We start from the raw sequence: 21,911 nt of genomic DNA on the forward strand, positions 1-21,911 counted from the left end.
ATCAGTTTCACACATGATTTTAGTCTTTTCTCATACAAACAATCACTATGTGTTGATATAAAATACCGATGGAAGAGATGTGTCCTTTTCCTCATCTCACCTTAAGACTTTCCTCTCTGGGGCTGGGGAAAGTCTCTGGAGACGATAATAAAGTCTTGATCTCAGCCACATGGTTCTCTATCTGCCTGACCTCACTCTCAATGGCCTCCACCTCCTACAAATCAAGAAATCACTCAATATATTTGGCCATTTACAAAACAGAAAAGTACGGGAGCAGAAGGATAAGCAACAGATGTCTCGGTAAAGAGAGATAAGATAACATAAATGCAATAAATAATATCTGTTGAAGATCTGTTCAAAGACAACTAAAAAAAAAAAGAAAAAGATAAAATAAAGAACTCACAGCAGAGGCGTGCTCCAATTGAGACAGAGGAACAGTGAAGCTGTCCTGAACGTTGGCCACTTGGCAGTCAGCTTGGATCAGCTGTTCCTGGAGAGCTGTGACGTCGCAAACCTGTGACATTTCCTGCAGTACTGAACTGAAGCCCTGCAGGGTGGTCCGGATCTGTGCTGAGTCACTCAACACCACCTGCAACACAAGACAAGAGAAGAATTTTTGGTCAAAAATGTGTTTACATTCAGTATAGATCCATCAAGAGGTGTTCGATTTTTTTCAGCCAATGCAACACTGAAACAGATTTTCCTCGATTTACATTGACCACATTCTCCTGCAGGAAGTTATACATAATGAACTTAAGTGTTTGTAGCATTGAATGGCATATAATAGTAAAGTAGAGAAACTGTATAAAGAAAGAGTGGTGTTGAAAGTGCAGTGCGGTGTGCAGTGTACTAACCTGCAGAGCATCAACATGGCTGCTCAGACATTTAGCGGTGGTGTAGGTGCAGGGGGCAACGAGCCACGACTGAGCCTCAGCCATCCAGCTCTTAGAGCTGCTGATCATCTCCTGATGCTCCTGAAGCCACATATGAATCTGAGCAGAAACACAAAACAATATTTAGTTCACAAGCTTAATCAAGAAACCAAACCGACTATGTGAACACTGTTGCATAGCCACCGACCATTACAAGCGCCTAACAAGTGTTGCAAATGAGGGATATATAACAGTTGAAAATAAGTAGTATAAACATTAATCAAATACATAGTTCTAGGTTGGTTGATTTCAAAATTACAACAACAACAAATAAAAACGGTCATTACATCCTTCTTCTTGTTTGACACCAAACAAATCTAGAGGCACGACAACCTGTAATTATGACTCGGAAATCATAAGCAGGGAATTAGACGGGTAACAAACACTGGCAGTTTCAATTGTAAACCTTAAGTCTTTCTGACCTTGCTGAGGAGGGTGGTCCTCTGCTCGGCCTGTTTGGCCAGTTGGGAGTGAAGCTGCTGGACCTCCCCCAATCTCTCTGTGAGGATCAGTGCCTCTTCAGGCTTCTCCAAGTCCTGCATGTCCACCTCTAGCGCTGCCAGAGAGGAGTGCCACACATCCAGCTCATCCCATACACGCTAGACACAAATACAAGCATATGTGAAGATGCACTGATAATTGATTTATTTTTTCAGACATGAAACTATGCTTTGGGTGAATATTATGACAGAACCAACACATTAAATATATTGACTTTGAAATAAAAATCCCAATTTATACATCACCTAGAAGAATCTTTAAGTTTTTAAGCAGCGTTTACATTTAGTAGTTTTGTGTGTATTTTTAAATGTAGCCAAAACAACCAGTGATCAATCACTAACCTACAAAATTATTCAAGGTGATGAATTTAAAAAAAAACTGCTCTGGCAGACAAGATTATATTATTAATACGAGTATGAATAAATAATAGCCTAAGAAAATGAGACCTTTTTGTAGGACAAGGCACACTCTGTGATGAAAACAGTGTTTCTTTTTTTTATGTTCTGTGTTCTTGACAAAGCCCCAAATACATTACAAAACAAACTGAAATGTTTATTGGCTTTATGAAAATGTCAGGAAAAGCCAAACTCCTCCATGACTTCTCTCATGACTGGGTGCGAGCTCTAAAATCGGAATTTGGATCTACCACACATAAGTTACTCAAAACGTATTATATGTTATTTGTTATATAATATATATTATAAGTTATTATACATTATATAGTCATTCGATAAGTTTTCTGCAAGACGAGAGATTACAAAATATTAATAACACAGACAGAGTCTCCTCCATGTTTCTACCAACCTTCTGAGTGGTCTTTGCTTCATTCACATCAGGGCTTCTCTGTTCCAATCTCTTCTGAACTGACCTCAGGCCGGCCTGGATCTCAGACAGCTTTGCCCCCAGCCTGTGGACAGGACCACTCCTCTCCACGGCCTCTCCCATCTGATGGACCAATCAGGGACAAACACGTCAACAATTACAGTAGGAAACAGGCTTTAAAGTAAGTACTACAGGAAATGTTGTTTTAGTAATCGATTTTTCGTGATCTTGAGCATTTATTTCTGCAAATAAATGGATGAATAATCTTATTTTTTCCTGTCTAAAAACTTTAAAAAATATGAACTGCCTTAATGCTTAGATTATTAAGTGCCCCATATTATGAATTTAAGTAGGTCTACTGTAGAGACTTACACCCCATCCCACAGGCCCCTTCCAAAAGGAAGAGTACAGCAGTGATAATATGATAGTATGGTAGTATAGACAACAAAGATAGCAGTGAAAGTAAATAAAAATAATTAAATAAAAATAACAATGAGATCTGGCATTAATAACAGAAATGAAGACGAGTCGTAATAAATTATAATAACGGAACTTCAAACCAAAAAAGTATACAAAAAGAAAATAACAAAACAAGAAGGAAGTCAGTCGTTGATAGCAGCAAGGCAGGTACACATGGAAGCATGCACATAAAACCCAGCAGCCAATCAAAGTAACTGATTAATGGTTGTCAATTGGAACAGAATCAATGGGAGCAACCTCTTTTTTCCCAGTTTTAAGAATGACATGACATTGTCTATATCCAGGATTTAGAAGATGAGGGTAGAGAGGATTCCAGCAGCAGTAGAATTCTTCTGCAAGCAATTAGGGAGGTGAAGGCAATCCCATTAGTGTGAATATTTGTCCAGATGTTATCTTCTGTTGATCTACCACAGATGGCTATGCGAGGGGATGGTGAAATCTGAATCTGTATTATTTCAGAAACTACACTGAAGAATGACTCCCAAAACCTTTTTTGGGGCACAACCAGAACATACTGTATGTGTTACATCACATACAGGGGGATTTGAGGGAATGCGGTCATTCATTTCTTTTTAAGTTATTTCTGAGCCATGTGGGGGAAATAACTCATTAGAATCCTGGCAAATGTAGCCACGAGTGGAATCTTAAAATTGACTGAAATATGTAACAACACTTCCTGTATTACATTAACTAGACTCTTTAAATTTTCCCTGAAGTTGCTTGAATATGCGTCTGTGCTTTTACAAAATTTCAATTAAGGGCCCATAAATTTTGCAGCTTTATACAAGCTGTTTTAAAATCAAAGTCTTGTGTACCTTCACTTCAACTTGCTGCAGTGACTGCGTGACTTCCTGCAGTTGGCCTTCGATCTCGACTGGGACCAGCGTGTACATGTCAGAGTACTTCATTCTCAGGCTCTCCATGATGCGCTGCAGCAAAGCCTTCTGGGCATACAGCTGGCCGTGGACCTCCTGAAACCACAGACAGAACAGAATCTTGTAAATAAGCCTTGTTTTCTGCAGCAATACGTGCCACAAGTCAGCTTTGCGATGACCATTTTTCAACACTGAAAAAAACACCTCTGTCAATGCTTGTAGGCAGATTCTTAACAACCGCTAGTGACACATCACTTTCCTACAAGCAACATCAGCAACATTTTTGTCAGGAAGGTGTAAGTTTTCAGTCTAATAGTGGAAATCTTGCAGTATTTTAGAACAAATGGACAGAGACATTGATCTTATCTCCATCTTTTTGTGAATAAACCTGCCTGCGAGCTCTCAGCGCTTTGTTGAGCCTTCAGCTCTCTCTCTCCTGTCCTGCTTTCATCAAACACAGCCTACCTCTTCAAAGTCCTTCAATTCCACAACAGTTAGACAGAACTCTTTCCACCTCAACAAGAGTCTACTTTGCAACAACGACCTAAATTAAAAAAAGAAAATCCGTTAAGATGTGAGAAATGACACGGAGGAGACCACCTTAGCCTGAATACGTCCGATGCTCTGCTGTAGAGGGAGGTGCGTCTTGTTATCACCACGGGAAACTGAGCGTGTTGTGTGTGCGTGCGTGTGTGTGGGTGTGAGGGAGCGATACAAAGGAAGGGAGGAAGAGAGGGTATAGGGAGACGGTTTCTTGGCATGAGAGAGAGGGACATGGTGAGCGCAAAAGTGTGTGAGTGTGTATGCATTTGTGCGTGTTCTTGTACGTCTATCTTTGTGAGGACAAATTTGTGTTTTGAGGGTGAGGACATTTCTAAAAAGTGAGGGTGTTTTGCAGTAAGCGATAACGTTTTGCAAATTGTTTACAATTTTGGAAAAGGTAGGACGTTTTTCAAAATTGAGAACATCTTTAAAAAGAGAGGTCTGTTTTGGAATGTGAGAACATTTTAGAGAAGAGGGGACGATTTTAAAAAAGTGAGGACATTTTTGGAAACCAAGGACATTGTGTCCGGTCGTCACTCCTTTAAAGGACTGTTGGGTTTAAGGGTTAAGGGTCGGAGCGGGGTTTAGATTTAGGGGCTAGGGAATGTATTATGTGATGAGGGTCCTTACAAGTATAGAAGTACAAGTGTGTGTGTGTGTGTGTGTGTGTGTGTGTGTGTGTGTGTGTGTGTGTGTGTGTGTGTGTGTGTGTGTGTGTGTGTGTGTGTGTGTGTGCGCGTGCATCTATGAAGCGACTAGGCTACAAAGGCCACCTGGAAGATCCACTTACAACAGTGAACAAAAGGTGTCTGGTACAAGAAGGGGAGTTGGGACGGTGGGAGCGCTGGGGGGGAGATGTGGGGCGATGGAGGGGGTGTCCAGGTCTTTCATCAACACGGACCCTCTCCAAGGGGAAGGGGAAATGTGTGTGTGTGTGAGGAGAGAGAGCTGGAGTGGATGGGGAGATGTTGGCCTCTGCTCAGGTTTTGGGACAAAGGGCAGAGAGATTCTCTGGGTCTGTGGGTTGATAGACGTGAACAACAAACACCAAACACCAAACAGCCTCTGGGCCTGAGGCCAAGCCAACGGTCAGACGTTTCGAGTTTTACTGGACACTTGCACCACACAGCACACACCCTCTCTCTGTGTACATTCAATCAAAACTTTCAAAATCTTTAGATATGCAGATCTGAGGAGACTTGTGAATTAATAAATGAATTAATTATCAGATTTTTTCCCATCCCTTTTGTCACCTTTTTTTATATCAGTGTACATACTGAGACTCAAACCTATGCAAAACTTGTCATTTACTTACAGTATTTATAAGCTAGCTACCAGCTGAGCTTCACGAGAATCTTTAACACACTAACTGTATTGAGACTGAGACTACCCACTGCATGCAATGTTAATTAGACTGTCATCATGTTTGTAACGTGTAATTTTCAGCGTGTAGTTGTCGAGATGTATTTGGACCTGTTAGGACAAGTGTGTTTCACGTGCTGTTTATAAAAATAGCAATGATGTTACAGTGAGTACAAATGCATCATTGTGTTTTCAGTTCAGTTGATGAAACTGTCCTGTCTCATTAGAGACCCATTATTTACAATCCACTGGCCAGGAGGGAGAGAGGAACTCAAACTCTGAGCACACTGTAATGTGCTGTTAAAATCGGAGGTTTCCCCAAGTGGGATCTGGAGACACCCAGAGGTCCCTTAAAGGTCCCGGGGAGTCGCTTCCATAATGAGGAAAAACATTTCTTTACAATAATAGGATGTCTCTGTCCTTTTGTTCTAAAATACTGCAAGATTTCCGCTATTAGACTGAAAACTTACACCTTCCTGACAAAAATGTTGCTGATGTTGCTTGTAGGAAAGTGATGTGCCACTAACGGTTGTTAATTATCTGCCTACAATAGTAGGATGTGCATGGATGGTTGGTTATATCATACCAATTTTATTTTCTATTTAAAATTCTTATGGGCTCCTTCTGTTTGGAAGTCACAATGTTACCTATGGTTTTTATGGAATGATGAAAGCTCAGACTTAGACAATGCTTCACTTGTTGTTATTGATAGAACACCAGAAATGCAGAGCAGGGCGCAGCAATCACCAGGCACAAAATAAAATAAAATCTGAAACATTATCAAGCTACTTGTGACTAGTTGTGTGGTTAGTTTTTGTTTAGATGTCACATACAGCATTGCCAAAACAGAGCTAAATGTCCTGTGGCAAGGTGTTGGTATTAGTTGGTACTGTAGCAGAAAATGAATGAAGTTCTTTGTGTCCTCGTGAATTCTCTCTCAGAGAACTTCAACAGTGAAGGATGTTTAAGGGTGGCAATTTGTTCCTTGGTGTAATGATAGCTGGACCTCAGAAATTTGTCTACACGTCATGGCAGAGTTCAGTTTTTCACCATTGATGTATCTGTTTTGCAACCAAACACCCACAGAATGGGAGCAAGTACACTTCAGAGGAAGCAAAGTGTCCTACCTGAAGCTCCTGTGTGCTGTTGCTCTCCTCCATTTCTGACAGAAGACCACCTGCAGCCTCCAGCCAAACGCGGACGCCCTGCAACTCCTCCTGAACCTTTTCTCTCTCCTCCAGCTCCATCCTGGCCGCCTCCAAACCCTCCCTGCTCCTGTGCTTCACACTGTGGAAAAAAAACACAAACATGTTCATCCAGCAACAACAGTTAAAAACTTGTACAGACTCTTACCTCAAATCCACGAAAGGAGGAGTTCGCATTGAGAACAACATCCACCATTAAACTGTAAGCACAGAGCCTCCCGGCAGTTCAAGCACTGTCAGTGCAAATGTCTTTGAAATACTGTACAGCCACAGAGCACTGCAGTCTACATCCGACCCACTTTACCCACTTTGTTTTTCTTGGCGTAGCAGGGCTTATGGGTGATTGAGTTTTTCTTGTCAACAGCCTCACACAGTAGAATTCATTATGTAATTTATACGTTAACAAAAACAAAGCACTGAAAAGTCTGTAGGAAAATTATCCAGACTGAAATTTCACACAAATATCTTCAAACAAAGTGCTTTTATCTTGTGTGGGACATTCACAGATGATGGAAATCAAGACAAACGAATTTTGGGGGGGGTCATATAGGACAGTTAGTCTGTTATTAATGGGTATCAATTTCATACACCTGAGTTATTCAGCGAGTGTCGGACTGCTGTTTGGACAAGATTTAGAGGCAGGTAATGCAGGAAATGCATGCAATGATGCATGATGCTAATTATGTTCTGTGTGAACGATAAGTGACCAATGAAGAATTCCAATCTGGATTTTGGTAAGTCTTCACCAGAACGCTTCAGCCACAGTGATCTGGATAAAGTTAAGACCTACACGTCGAACAACATCTCACCTGCCGTATTGGGCCTGCATCGCCTGCAGCTGCTGACAGAGTGGAGTGGGTGGAGCCTGCTCTAGGTGGGCAGGGACACCTAGCAGCCTAGCAGCGCGCAGTTCCAGTGCAGACAGGGATCGATGCTCACAGTCCAGTCTGTCCTGGTACTGCTCCCAGGCTTGCAGCAGGTCATGAAGCTCCTCAGTGGAGCCCTTCACCTGTGAGGCATCAGGAAGCTCTGCCTCCACCTGCCCCAGGACGGCAGAGGCCTTCTCCACCTGACGGGAGGAAATGCACACATTTGAAAATGTACAGCATTATATTTTCTGGGCTGCAGTCGAGGAATGTCTATTCCCCTACTTTCTTATACCACCTCCCTGAGGTCCTTCACAGATTGCCTCAAGTTTACTAACACTAAAGCTAGTAGTATCAAATGTAGCCCAACCTTTACTTAGCTAAGTATTTCTTTTCATTCTCATTTTTACACGCCTTCATCTCCTCACGCCTTTACTATTGCAACAACCTCTTCACCTGCCTCAACAAAAAAAATCTATTCATCAGCTCCAGACTGTACAGAACTCAGCCATCAGGCTTTTAACAAGATCCAAGAGAAGTGACCACATCACGCCTGTTTTAGCCTCCTTACACTGGTTCCCAGTATGTTTTAGAATGGATTTTAAGATCTTAATGTCGACTTTTAAGGCTCTTCGTGGCCTCTCTCCGATCTCTATATCTGACGTCTTAGTCGCATACGAGCCGGTACATAGCCTGAGATCCTCGGGCAGGAGTCTTTTAGTTTTCAGCCTCTAGTTCTCAGGCGCAGCTGAAAACTAGAGGTGACAGAGCATTCTCAGTCAGAGCCACGAAGCTATGGAACGAGCTGCCTGAGGAAATCCAGTCAGCAGAATCAGTGACCTCTTTTAAACCTCTTCTTAAAACTTACATTTATCAGAGAGCTCTTCCTGATTTTACTTGATCTTTTATTGACTGCCTTTTTGCTGGTGACACTGCAATTTATTTTATTTGTTTTATTTGCTTTTTGCTGGAATTAGTTCTTATGATCTGCTTGTTTTGAAGTTGTTCCCTTGTGTGAAGCACTGCTTTTTTTTTTTTTTTTTTAAACTAGGTGCATGTAAAGCTGAATTAATAAATTAATGTTTATAACTACATCTACTTACACTGTTGGTGATATCACTCCATTCTGCGATCCTCTGTTTACTACGAGTTGCCAACTCCTGTGTGCAGCGCCGTAGTCTTGATACCCGTTTCCAGACAGCAGTCACAGTGGCCTCCCTGCTTCCACGACAGCTCTGCTCTGGGCACCACTCCCTCAGTTCCTCCAGATGCTTCAGCAGGGACTCCACCTCCTCACACAGAGCCTGTTAGAGAAAGGGTCATGGCAGTCTTTTTTTTTTTTTTTTGTGTAAGTGTAGATCTAATGGTGAGGAGCAAAGATGATCAATCAACATAAACATTCCTATAAGATTTAACCCAGAAATTGGAAAAAAGGAACCACAAAATAACTAAAAAAATCTGGGTCTAATTTTTCTTGAATGTCAAACTCTTTTTTTGACATAACTTAAAATATGAGTCCCCAGAGCTTCAGCCTTGCAGAGAAGCAGTCTGTTACGTACTCTGAGCTTTGCCTCCTGGTCAGTGCAGTCAGCGAGACAGGTGACTTTTTGAGAGACAAACTGTAATAGGCTGTTCTCTGCGCTGTTCACACTCTGGATGATTTCATCTTGGCACTTGATGTAATTTCTGTGATGTTCCTCACACCTGAAAGACAGAAATTCATTAAGAAGCGACTGCTTCTACTCACATGCACAGACAAATCTGAACGCACAGAATGGCTGCGTAGTCTATTGTCCACGGTAGATCTTGCCGTCTCTACCAGGTAATATGTTTTGTCACTAAGTTTGGTGAATGTTCATCACTGTTTATCACTACATGTACCTTTTTTTTCTCTCCACAAAACATGTAATGTATACTATTTCTTTAATCTAAAAATTAAATATTAAAACATTTCTGGACTTGTCTTTGAAAAAATGATTAATGAAAGTCCTATGCAATTAATGCAGGTTATTTTTAGTGTTATTATTCCTCTTCTTATTGAATCTCAGTGTGTGTAACACTGTCATACAGAAATCTGATCTTGGATCTGTGTAAAAAGAATACCGATCTATAAGACTTCAATCTATAAGACGGGATCTATAAGTCTTCAATTATTAGTTGAGGAATCAGACTTTTCTCGGTGAGCCTAGTACCTGCTGAGACACTCCAGCTGGACATGGCCCTTTGCCTGGAGAGTGGACATCCTCACCAGGAGCTGACTCAGAATATTCTCCTGGAGCTGCTGCACCTTCTGAGGGGACAGGTAAGGATGCAGAGCAAAGTGGCTCTGGAGCCGCTCCCCATGGGTCTGGAACTGCTGCTGCAGTGTGGCCAAAGCTTTCTGGGTCTCCTCCAGCCTTTCAGTGCAGAGTCCAGCAGAGCCCTGCGGTGGCAGCAGGGACACCTCGATGTCCCTCAGGAACTGCACTGCTTGTTTAACAGCACAGGTGTAGCTTCTCAGAGACTCCCTGGCCTGGAAGATGCTTTCCTAAAATATAATAAAATATAATTTTTTTAACTACACACTGTAATCATACCAGGCCTATAGCACTCTAGTCAGGTTCCATTCAGTTTGTCGATGTTCTTGACAATATTATCCATGTCCACTATAATTTGTCATTTCTGTGTTTAACAGAGCTTGTCACACAACTATGGTACGTGCAGTATGATTCAATGTTGAACCAGGAAGGAGTTCTGCAAAATGTAAAAGACAGCACATAGTTTGATTACATCGTCTTCCAAATGAGTGGTTTAAGTACCATGGTAAAACTGTGGGGGGGTTGTTCATGTGTGTGATCATATTCCGATTATTCCCTACCTAACTTGTTCTATCAGTGCTGATACATCCTCAGCTTTTAACGGTTAAGATTACCATTATTTCTGCAGTAAGATCTTAGCTTTGTCAGTGCTTGGTCTGTGTTGGATTCAGTCAAATGGTTTGAACCCAATCTTGAAACAGATTTTAGTGGACCTGGTCTTGGAAATGCCTGGGACTTTACTTAAGAACACAAGTTATGCCCAGGACAGTACTTTAGTATTCGATAACGAATACTAAACGAGAAGAGTGTGTTTTAACCAGAAGAGTATGGGATGGGTGGATTTCACTTCCTCACACTGATTAAAATGATGTAAGATATTGTAAATTGTAAGAATAATATTGGATTAATTAACTTTCAAATGCTTCTGTAGGATTTTCTAAATGCTAAATTTAGATTTTCTCATTGTCAAACTCATAAAAAGCATTTGAAAATCAGGAGAAAAAACCCCAAAAAAATTAAAAAACAGAAAAAACAAAAAAACAAAAAGGAGAAAGACGCAACTTGCCATTTTTGAGTCACATTCACTAAGGACTGCATTCCTCAAGACCATCAGATCCTGGGATCCACTTCCTTTTCTGTTCCCCTTCTTTTGCTCTAGAATCTCCAGTGCTCTCATTCTTGACTCTACAGTCTTTTTCAAACACATGATTCTGTGGTATTCCCTGTTGATGACTGTTTCATCTGGCTCCAGCACAATGAGTTTCCGAAGCTCTTGCTGGATCTTTGAGAGGAAGGACTGAGTGGCTTTCTTCTCTGCTTCAAGGTCCAGTTCCTTCAACAGGTCCCACTCGATGATGCTGAGGTTGTTGTAGAGCGTAATCTCCCAGGTGTCAAGGCTCTCCTCGTTTTGTTTAAGCCTCTGTTGTTGTACGGTCAGCTGAGAGGGGTAGAGGTCAGCAGAAATCATCTGAAGTTTGGAGCGAGCCTCCTCACACAAACACTTCATCAGAGGAAGCTGGACGAGGAGGGTCTGACAGACTTTGTACTTCTCCTCCACCTCCATGCTGTCTTCTTTAGTCTGGCGGACCTGCTCCTGAACATCCTCCCTGAGGTCCTCCACACGCTGCCTCATGTTCAGGTACCTTTCGTGATCTCTGGCTTTCATTTCCAGGGCAACCATTTTGCTGTAAAGTTCAGAAATGACCGAGTGCAGTTCCCTTGTCTTTTCCTGGGGAATCCAGGGTTGCAGGTGGTCAACCTGCGACTTATGCTGCAATATCATCTGTTTGAAAGGCTCCAAAGCTTGCAGGGACTCCCTTGTGATGGGAAACCTGTGTGTGCTGAGATCAACTAACATCTGCCTCAGGCTTTTTTCAATGGTGACCAGGTTTTTCCTGTTTGAATCTACAGTCTGGATGAGTTCATCCAGCTCCTTTTTGTTGGCCTTCTCATAGCTACTAATGGCTCTGATGTCCTCCTGGAGGTTAGTAAGCTTTTCAAAAAGCTGACAGTTCTCTGTGATGCTTAGTTCAGAGGAAATGTCTTTACTCTTCATTAAAAGAGCCTCGCAGACAGCGACCTGCTTGTCAGCCTCAGCCAGTGTCTCCTGCATCTGACGAAGTCTGCGATCAAGTTCAGTTTGGCTTCTGAGCTCACTGTCTGCAATCCTGGAGGCCTCTTTGTGCAGATGAGCCATAACCCAGGAATCTAGATCAGCAATCTGCTCTGACAGCTTTTCTCTGGTCTGCAGCCCTGACTCTATTTCTCTCACAGATTTGGCTAGCTTATCAGTGGTGGACTTTGAGAGTTGTTCAAGGGATTGCAGAGAAGTGCGAACCATGGGCACTTCCTCAGCCTGGTCCAACTGTGGAAGGAGTTCCGTCACCTCCTCCACCAGTGACTCCAGTTGGCCCTGTTTGGCCATCACCTCAGACTGCAGCTTCTTCAGATCTCTGAGCTGCCGGTGAACCTCCTCAGGGAGGAGGGCCACCCTCTTCCTCCTGCCCTCAATGTCGCTCTCTGTCTGCTTAGCCCAAGCAAGGCCATCTCTCATCACTGCGATGATTTTCTCCATGATGGGGTTGCTGCTGTTCTGGGTTTGGGTGGACACTAGTTCCTCTGTGTGGCTAAGTCTGTCTTTGACCATCTGGAGCCCCTGTCTTATTTCTTTTGTTTCCTTCTCCCTCTGTGAGCTGAGCAGTAGCACCTCTGAAAGCTGCTGCAAATGGAGGTATTTCTTCTGGGCAGCCTTAACCTCAGCACTTGCTTCCATCAGCTGCTGCGCCTTCTTGCAATTCCACTGAGTAACTGAAGGGGACTTGACTTCAAGGTCTTTGTCAATTGTTTCCAAATATTCCTGTAGACCTAATATCTCTGACTGAAGGCTGCTTGACTTGTGAGAATGGACATTTGTGTGATGAAGGGTCCTCTCCACAGCTCTCTCCAGGCCTCTCCACTTCTCTTGTAGGTTCTTCTGCGCAGTCTGTGCTGTTGCTCGCTCAGACTGGCTCAGGTGCGGGCACAACTTGGTATAGATGACGAGCAACTCCCCGAGTACTGTTCTGTTCTCCTCCATACTTCTCTGTAAGGAGCATAGTTGCTCTGCCTCCTCGGAGGTGCTCTGCTCTTGGGACCTGAAAGAAAAATGTCTCCACATCATGTGCTTGGCATTTGGGTTTTTGCAACATATTGTACAAGATGAGAAGTGTATTTCAGTGTCCCACAATCCTTGTCTCTTCATACATCTTTGAGATTTATGTTACATTCTCAAATAGATCAAACTCACATTTTCACAGCATCCAGTTCTGCTGTCTGTCTTTCCATTATGGTCTTGGCTAACTGGGTCTGTCTGCAGTAATCATTCACAAGCTGCAGCTGGGCCTCTTTACTCTGGATGAGTGCAGCTGCATCCTGGACAGCAGTACTCCACTGATCCTCCACTTGCTCCAGTGTGTCCCTGTTCTCAGCATCAGCTCCTCTCAGCCGGGAGAGTAATGACACCCTGGCCTGGGCAGTCTCTCTGCACTGCTGTACTCACCGAGCAATAGTAAACACACACACCATTATTCAAAGGCTGTATTTTTAATCCAAATGATATATTTATTGAGATTATCTGATTATTACTAAATGCAAGTTAATGGCTATGAGTGGTTTCAAACAGTTACAAACATAAGGGTCCGTTGCACAATTATTTTGGTAAATGTGTACTTGTTTTTAATATCCATCTCTTGGCTGGTACAGATATCCATTAAGATGCCCAATTCGGGAGGCACTTTGGCATTATTACTTACTTTTTGACAACCTGCTGTCCAACTCCAACAGTATCTACAAATCCAGCTGCTGCTATAAATCATTGTTTCTTCAGTTAGTCATGTAGTCTATCATCTCACCTGAGCCTCCTCCACCTGCTGGGCCATGGCTGTTGGGCTGAGTTCAGCTGGGCGATTCTTGCAGCTCAAGACTTTAGATACCAGTCTGCTTAGACAACCATCCAGATCACTGGTGGATGTAATCAGAGTTTCTGGAGCATCCTCCAGTGATTTACCCTTGAGACAAAGAGACACATCAGAGCCTGGAGTCTCAAAATTCAGTTTGAAAGCCAGAAGATGTTTTGACCATGTTTTAGCTTTAGTATTTTTAGCCCATTTAAGGCCTTTATAAGAAACTACCAGAGTTTTCCAAGTAATCTCTCCTAAAAGTAATTTTTCTCTCTAAAAGTAAGAAGTAAGTACATGTTGAGAGTTTCTGAATTAAAAAAAAAAGTGCCATTCTTTACTGTGTATTTGTTAAAACAAAATGGAGAGCAACAGCAGGATGTTAAAGACATGAAAGAACTTGACAACCATGAGCTATATTCAAACCAAAACCAATGCTGACAGAGCATGCTCATCACAACATTATTCTCATAACATTTTTTTTGCATTTAAAGACTATGTGTAGGATTTAACAGTTTCTAACTTTAGCAACTCCTATTGGTATAATCAAAAAGGCAATATTGCAGACAGTAATCACAATACCTCAATGAGTTGAATGTTGGGTCCTGTCCCTGCAAGTAGCTGTATTTCTGTGAAGATGTTCGTCATTGCAAAGCCTTCTGGTGCCTCCAGATCTACTTTCTCAGTCTTCACAGCACTTTCTTCTGCTTTGTTTTCCAGTGTAGGTAATGCTTCCACCTGGGTTACTTCATCCAAGATAACGTCAGTTGATGGTTTCTGAACTGCCTGCGGTGATACAGGTGATATCTTGTCAGCACTGTACACCTGCTTTGTGGACACAAAACACCAGTATTAATGCAAGAAAAATTCTGACACACAATTGTATACCGTTACGATTGAGCTAAGAAAAGAACTCTCTCTTTCTTTGTGGAACAAGTCTATAGCACTTGAATTATAACTTTTCTTTGAAAGTGCACAAAGAGTACTCCCTATGACTTGCAGGATGATGATATCATGTATGAGGTAGCTCATATTCCTATCCTGGGGCACTGAAACCTTTGGTTACACAGGTAATAAATGTCTCCGGCTTATGTTTATTTGCTTTGCATGTAATGCTAATAAAATGTAGTAGTATCCTGTCTCAAATATCTAGTGCAAATCTTATGGAAATTGTAGGCTTCATTTCAGAAGCTCTAAAGGTAAATTGACTAGTCATCGATAATCTTCTAAAGAATGTAAGGGGGCAAGTGCAAACATGTATATGGAAGAGACTGAACATAATAGAGGACGTTTGTAAATCACTCGGGGCAAGAAAACTATATTTATCCTCTTTTCTCTGAATATTGTTTTGTCTTTCTGTCTCTATCTACTTAACTTGTGTTTGAAGAATATGTAATATTAACTTCTGTAGGTATTTTGGACTGTTACTGACACTGCAAACAGACATTTCTGCAAAGACAATATATACTGTTGAGTGGGGGAAACTTTTGCCTTGGATAGCTATTGCCCAGAAACCTGTTGAGATAAACTTAGTAAGTACACTGTTAGTACACTGAGTAAGTTCTATTAAAATTTTATTTTTATTTTTCAATCTACAAATTGCTTTCTCTGGGATGGTACATAACTTAGAACTAAATACACACTGTTCCAATATCACAGGCTCAGTTCCTCCCAACACAAACTAAACATATTGGTTTGGAAAGCAGATGAATGTCTTACCTGTGGCGAAACAAAGTCGTGAAACTTCACTTCACAAGTGGTGGCTCCTGTGCCTATTGGGAGTGAAACATTTTGTAGCTCTACTCTGACCATTGTTTCCCTTTGTTGTTCCTGAATTGACATCTTCTCCGCCTCTTTCTGATGTTGTTCTTTCTTTTCTTTTGTATCTGTTGTGTGTCTGTCTGTTTGGGCTTTATGGGCCACACTGAGTCCAGACGGGGATTCAGTTCGACTCTCTTGCACTTCTACTCTTGTCATCTTAACTGTAGACTTGTCAGGCTGAACATCTGTGGTCCTATCCCTGCTTTGTTTTACTATCGCGAACTCAATACTTGATTCCATCGTTGGTTCCTTGTCTGTTGTGACAGTTTTGTATTCATGTACACTCGTGTGGATTTCTGCCTTTTTATAAGATTCTGCATCCTGGCTCTTGGGTACATCCTGCACTTCATGTTTCCATACTTGAGCATGTTTTTCTTGGACATCAGGATCCTTGAATTCTTTGAGTCTTTCCTGTGTGGTTGTGAAGAGTTCTAGCTGAGTATCAGTTTGGCTTGGTTTAACACTGTCTTGTTCAGATAAGCTTATTTCTAAAAATTCTTTCTTTGTCACTGCTCCGAAAACAGCAGATGCAGGTTGAGTGGAGTCACTCTGAGGTGTATTTTCTTGCCTTTCATTGCTGATTTGTTGCACTTTGACACTTGTCTCATCTGTAGCCTTCTCACAGTGAATGTCAGCCGTAGTCTTATCTTTGTTTTTTTGCAATTTTTCGCACACGATACTTGTTTGATCTATATCAATCCTTGGCACCTTCGCTATTCCAACAGATGAAATTTCATTCTCCTTTATAGTGACCTGTGTATCTGGTTGTAAAACACACACTTCAGCCCCTTTGTGGATTTTCTCAACCCTAACAGATTTTTCATCCAGGCTCTGAGGTGCATTTTGCATGTCTTTTGTAGACACTTCAACATGCACTCCACAATCCTTGACCTCTTGGAGTCTTTCCTGTGTGGTTCCCAAGAAGTCTAGCTTAATCACTGTTTCGCTTGTTTTTACATTGTCTTCGGTGTCAGTGTTATGTGGTTCTCTTTCACACTGGGTTTGAACTACATCTATCCTTGGCTCTTTTGCAATCAAGATGAATGTTTTTTCATGCTCCTCAAGACTGGTCGGTATATCAAGTTGTAAAACATGCACTTCATGCTCCATGTGGATTTTCTCCATCCTAACAGACTTTGCATCCAGAGTCTCTGGTGCAGCGTGCATACCATGTGTTGACACTTCAGGATACTCTTCTTGGTCCCCATGTTCCTTGTCCTCTGTAGATTTGTCCTGTGTGGTTTTCAAGAACTCTATCTTAGTTTCAGTTTGGCTTGGTTTTACTATGGCTTGCTCGTATAAGTTTATTTCTATAACATCTGTCTCTGTGTCACATTGTTGAAATAAATCAGAAACAGCAAAAGTGGGTTGAGGAGAGTCCATTTGAGCCACATTGTCTTGAAATTCAGCACTGCTTTCTCGCACTTTTATCATGGTCATCTTAACTGCAGCTTTCTCTGATTTAATATCAGCAGTAATTCCTTCTTTGTTTTCTGTCATTCTTTTGCTCTGGATACTTGTATCAACAATATCTATCTTTGGCTCCTTTGCTGTTATGATAAATGTGTTTTCACTCTCCTCTGGACTGGTTGGTATATCTCGTTGCAGAGTGCGCACTTCAGCCTTCTCTGGCTGAACATTAGTGGTAGTCATATCCTTGCTCTCTGGTACTGTCTCACTCGGGATACCTGATTGTTCTATATCCATCTCTACCTCTTTTTCTTTTGAGACAGTTATGATTTCATAGTTGTGTATATCAGTTTTTGTACTCATTTGTAAAACAGTCACTTCTGCCACCTTGGGAATTTCATCCACCTCAACAAGCTTCTCACACGGGCTCTCTGGGGAATCTTGCATTTCATGAGTTGAAAATTTAGCTTGCTCTTTTTGGACACCATGTTCTTTGTCTTCTTTGGGTATTTCCTGTGTGGTTTCCATGAGCTTAAGCTGACTCATAGATTCGCTTAGTTTCACTATTTCTCTCTCAGATGGGCTTTTTTCTGCCACTTCTGTCTCTGCCTCATGAAGCCGCGCCACTGCAAAAACAGCAGTGGTAGGTTGAGTAGAGTCACTTTCAGGCACAGTCTCTTCCTCTGGCTGGACTGGCTTTATATCACGTGTCTGGCTAAATCCTATGTCAGGAATATCGAGCACCACATATCTCTTCTGAACCTCTGATGTGTTTTTCCATAAATTGTCAATGTAATCTGCTCCATATGTTGTGTCCGTAGGCTCAGAAGAGAAAGGTGGTTGTGTTTGACGCACTGTACCCCAGTCTCTTTCTGCAGACTGGTTAATGGTTTGTTCTGGGGCCTTTTTGGATATGTCTTTAGCCTCCTGTAACTCTGAGTTTGTATGCTCCTGAATGGCACCAATGCCACCAAACTGAACAGTAATCTTCTCACATACTGGACTGATGCCCTCTACACTAGTTTGATTCTCTTCTGCAGTTTCCCCTCTTTGAGGAACAGTTGATTTCACAACATCCTTGATATCACTAACAATCTCAATTTTCTGACTCTGGGTCTGTGGTGCTTCTATCTGTTTTGCGGCAACTTCCAGAATAGGTATGGACCCTGAAGCCATGGCAATCACTGGGCTCTCAGATTCACTCTTAGTTTGTTCAGGTTCCATATGAGCAGTTCTATTTGTGACAGCAAATGTCTGTGAAGTTTCAGAAAGTTCTTGACTCTTTGACTGTCTCCTAATTGGTATGAGATTACTTTCTTCCACAACTGCAGTTTCAGTTTGCCCTGTGACCACCCCTAAAGTTATGGCAGGCTTCACACTGTCAAGTTCCTTCTTAGTATCTTTAGCCTCTACATCAACAGATTTTTCAAGAGCAGAGACTGCCTCTGGAGCTCTAGAAATTTCAACATTGTTTGACTCTCTTCTGGTTGGTATAAGCTTAGTTTCTTCTACAACAGCAACATCAATTTGCTCTATGGAAGGCAATGCTGACCCCTGAGCGTCACGTTCATTCTTGGTCTGAATCTGCTCCTTGTTAGCAAGTTCTAGGGAATCTTTTGGTGAAAGCTTTCCTTTTTCTACATCAGCCATTTCAGTTGGTGCTGTGACCAACTCTGGAGTTGAAGATGTCTTCTGACTGTCAGGCTCTTCCTTGGTCTTTGTCAGCTCTGTGGTAGCAAGCTCTGGGGAAAGTTTAAGACCCTTAGACTTTCTTTTGCTTGGTGAAAGCTTTCCTTTTTCTACATCAGCCATTTCAGTTGGTTCTGTGACCAACTCTGGAGTTGAAGATGTCTTCTGACTGTCAGGCTCTTCCTTGGTCTTTGTCAGCTCTGTGGTAGCAAGTTCTGGGGAAAGTTTAAGACCCTTTGACTTTCTTTTGCTTGGTGAAAGCTTTCCTTTTTCTACATCAGCCATTTCAGTTGGTGCTGTGACCAACTCTGGAGTTGAAGATGTCTTCTGACTGTCAGGCTCTTCCTTGGTCTTTGTCAGCTCTGTGGTAGCAAGTTCTGGGGAAAGTTTAAGACCCTTTGACTTTCTTTTGCTTGGTGAAAGCTTTCCTTTTTCTACATCAGCCATTTCAGTTGGTGCTGTGACCAACTCTGGAGTTGAAGATGTCTTCTGACTGTCAGGCTCTTCCTTGGTCTTTGTCAGCTCTGTGGTAGCAAGTTCTGGGGAAAGTTTCAGACCCTTCGACTTTCTTTTGCTCGGTGAAAGCTTTCCTTTTTCCACCAAAGTAATTTCAGTTGGTGCTGTGACCAACTCTGGAGTTGAAGGTGGCTTCTGACTGTTAGGGCCTTCCTTTGACTTCCTCCTGTTTGGTATAACCATAGCTTCTCCCACTATAGGAGCTTCACTTATTTGATTGTCAAGCTTTTCCATGGTTTGTGTTTCCTCCTTGTGGGAAAGTTCTGGAGAAACCTTTAGACTCTTTGACTTTCTTGTGGTTGGCAAGAGTTTACCTTCCTCCACAATAGTAGTTTCAGTTGCTCCCATGTCTGCTTGTGCAGTTGAAGTATTCTTCCCACCTTCAAGTTCTTTCCTAGCTTCCTTAGACGCAACATTAGTAGTCCCATCAACGACATACACTGGCTCTGGAGATGTGGTAACATCAACACTTTTTGACTTCCTTCTGGTTGCTATGAGCTTTGTTTCTTTTAAAACAACAGCCTCAGTTTGCTCTAAAGATTCATGTCTGCCAGGCTCTTCTACCATCTCCGTCACATCCTTGGTGGCAAGTTCTGGGGGAAGTTTCAGACCCTTTGACTTTCTTTTAGTTGGTGAAAGCTTATGTTTTCCTACAACAGTACTTTCAATTGCTCCTGTGGCCATATCTGGAGTTGAATACTTTTGACCATCAAGTTCTTTCTTATTTTGTTCAGGCTCCACATCAGGTGATTTAGCATGGGTAAAAACTGTCTTGGAAGATGTGGCAAGGTCACCACTTTTTGACTTCCTCCTGGTTGGTACAAGCTTTGTTTCTTCAATAACAACAGTTTTATTTTGGTCACTGGAACTCAAAGAAGATTTCTGACCTTCAGGCTCTTTCATTATCTGAGGTGCCTCAGTGTCAGCAGGTTTAAGAGAAAGTTCTTTACTCTTTGATTTTCTCCTCGGTGGTAGAAACTTACTTTTTTCCACAACAGCAGTTTCAGCTTGCCCTTTAACCAACTCTGAGATTGTGGAATGATTTTCAGATTCTTGTTTTGCCTCCTTAGGTTCCTCACCAGCAATTATATCAAGGGGAGACACTCGCTCTAGAACTGTGGAAACCTCAAGACTCTTCGACTTGGTCTTGGTTGGTATAATTTTAGTTTCTTCAACAACATTTTTAGTTTGTTCATTGGAACTCAGAGAAGGCTTCTGACTACCAGACTCTTGCTTAGTATTTGTTTCTTCCATACCAACACTTTCAGTTTGCTCCCTCAAACTCAAACCAGACAGATGACTTTCAGATTCTCCTTTCACCTGCGCTGCCTGCTGGTCAGTGGGTTTTTGAAGAAGGGTTGGACTTTTTGACTTTCGCTTGGGTGGTAAAACCTCACTTTGTTCTGAAACAACAATTTCAGGTGGCTCTGGAACAAACTCTGTGGTTGGAGACTTCTCAGGCTCTTTAACCACACATGTAGATTTTTCAGCCGCTGATACTGGCTGTGGAGTAGTGGAAATATCAAGACTCTTTGACTTCTTTCTGGTTGGTATAATCTTAGTTTCTTCCACAACAGCAACTTCAGTTTGCTCCTTGGATCTCAAAGATATCTGGCTGTCATACTTTTCCATGGTCTTTGTTTCGTCCTTGTAAGAAAGTTGTGGGGACATTTTTGGACTCTTTGACTTTCTTTTATTTGGCAAGAGGTTACTTTCTTCCACCATAGCAATTCCAGTTGGCTCTGTGATCACCCGTGCAGTTGAAGGAGTTTTCCCATTCTCAGGTTCTTTCTTAATTTCCTCAAGCTCTGCACAATATTCAGAAGTTATATGCTGGGTGGTGACTGGCTCTGAAGTTGTGGAAACTTCTGAACTCTCTAACTCTTGTCTTTTTGGTACAGACATAGGTTGTTCAGCAAATGTTTCTGATACATCTAGAATAATGGTTCCTATTTTCTTTGTTTCCTCCATCTTATTATGGGCAGGCTGTGTATCAGTGGTCAAAGCTTTGGACTTTCTTCTGGATGGTATAGGTGTAGTTTCCTCATTACCAACAGGTGGAGACTTTTCAATGACCTTCTGGATCAGTATAGGTTCCTCAAGAGCCGGTTTAATTTGCTCAGTATCAACTGAGTCACCTGTAACATCTGGCTTAATACTTTTAAACTGTGGCTCTTGAAAGGTGTGGTAACTTTGTTTTAAAATAGATTCTGAAGCATATGTTGGACTCTGAGATTTCCTTTTAGTTGTTTCAATCGTGGTTTGCTCCTCACCAGTACTTTTCGCATCTTCCATTACTGCTGTCACATTAGGTTTTAGTGTTTTAGTATCAGTTTGCATGACCTCGGCTGAAACTGACAATTCATCATCAACTGAGGTAGATTTTTCTGGTAAGGGAATGTTTTTTTGTAGTTTAACTTGTTTCTCCTTAGGTAAGCACTTGTTTTTTCGTGGTGATGCCAACACAGAGGTCTTTGTTTCCTCTAAATTAATGGACAGGACATCAGAGGACTGAATGTCATGCTGTTTTTGTTTCCTCCTTTCAGCAAGTTCCTTGAATGGAAGGATAAAACTGGCATTAATTACTAGAAAAATTACTTAGCTGTTTCTTAAATATAACAAAATATTTATTGGCAAGACTTGTATATACATGTTTT

At 41.8% G+C, this 21,911-nt stretch overlaps 1 protein-coding gene across 1 annotated transcript in view; it reads right to left on the reverse strand.

Annotated features, from left to right (window-relative positions):
* syne2b (spectrin repeat containing, nuclear envelope 2b) overlaps positions 1-21,911 on the reverse strand; it is a 156,898-nt gene that overhangs the window by 77,849 nt on the left and 57,138 nt on the right. The window contains exons 57-72 of the mRNA XM_040137436.1: positions 15,538-21,807; positions 14,401-14,646; positions 13,774-13,929; positions 13,170-13,411; positions 10,950-13,017; positions 9,779-10,113; positions 9,146-9,290; positions 8,690-8,890; positions 7,530-7,789; positions 6,643-6,802; positions 3,551-3,706; positions 2,238-2,378; positions 1,355-1,531; positions 855-992; positions 404-589; positions 101-214 (exon numbers count right to left, since the gene is read on the reverse strand). Of these exons, the coding sequence (XP_039993370.1) occupies positions 101-214; positions 404-589; positions 855-992; positions 1,355-1,531; positions 2,238-2,378; positions 3,551-3,706; positions 6,643-6,802; positions 7,530-7,789; positions 8,690-8,890; positions 9,146-9,290; positions 9,779-10,113; positions 10,950-13,017; positions 13,170-13,411; positions 13,774-13,929; positions 14,401-14,646; positions 15,538-21,807 (10,995 nt within the window). The remainder of the gene's footprint in view (positions 1-100; positions 215-403; positions 590-854; positions 993-1,354; positions 1,532-2,237; positions 2,379-3,550; positions 3,707-6,642; positions 6,803-7,529; positions 7,790-8,689; positions 8,891-9,145; positions 9,291-9,778; positions 10,114-10,949; positions 13,018-13,169; positions 13,412-13,773; positions 13,930-14,400; positions 14,647-15,537; positions 21,808-21,911) is intronic.

This window comes from Xiphias gladius, chromosome 10 (genome assembly GCF_016859285.1).
Source record: "Xiphias gladius isolate SHS-SW01 ecotype Sanya breed wild chromosome 10, ASM1685928v1, whole genome shotgun sequence".
NCBI classification, from domain to species: Eukaryota; Metazoa; Chordata; class Actinopteri; order Istiophoriformes; family Xiphiidae; genus Xiphias; species Xiphias gladius.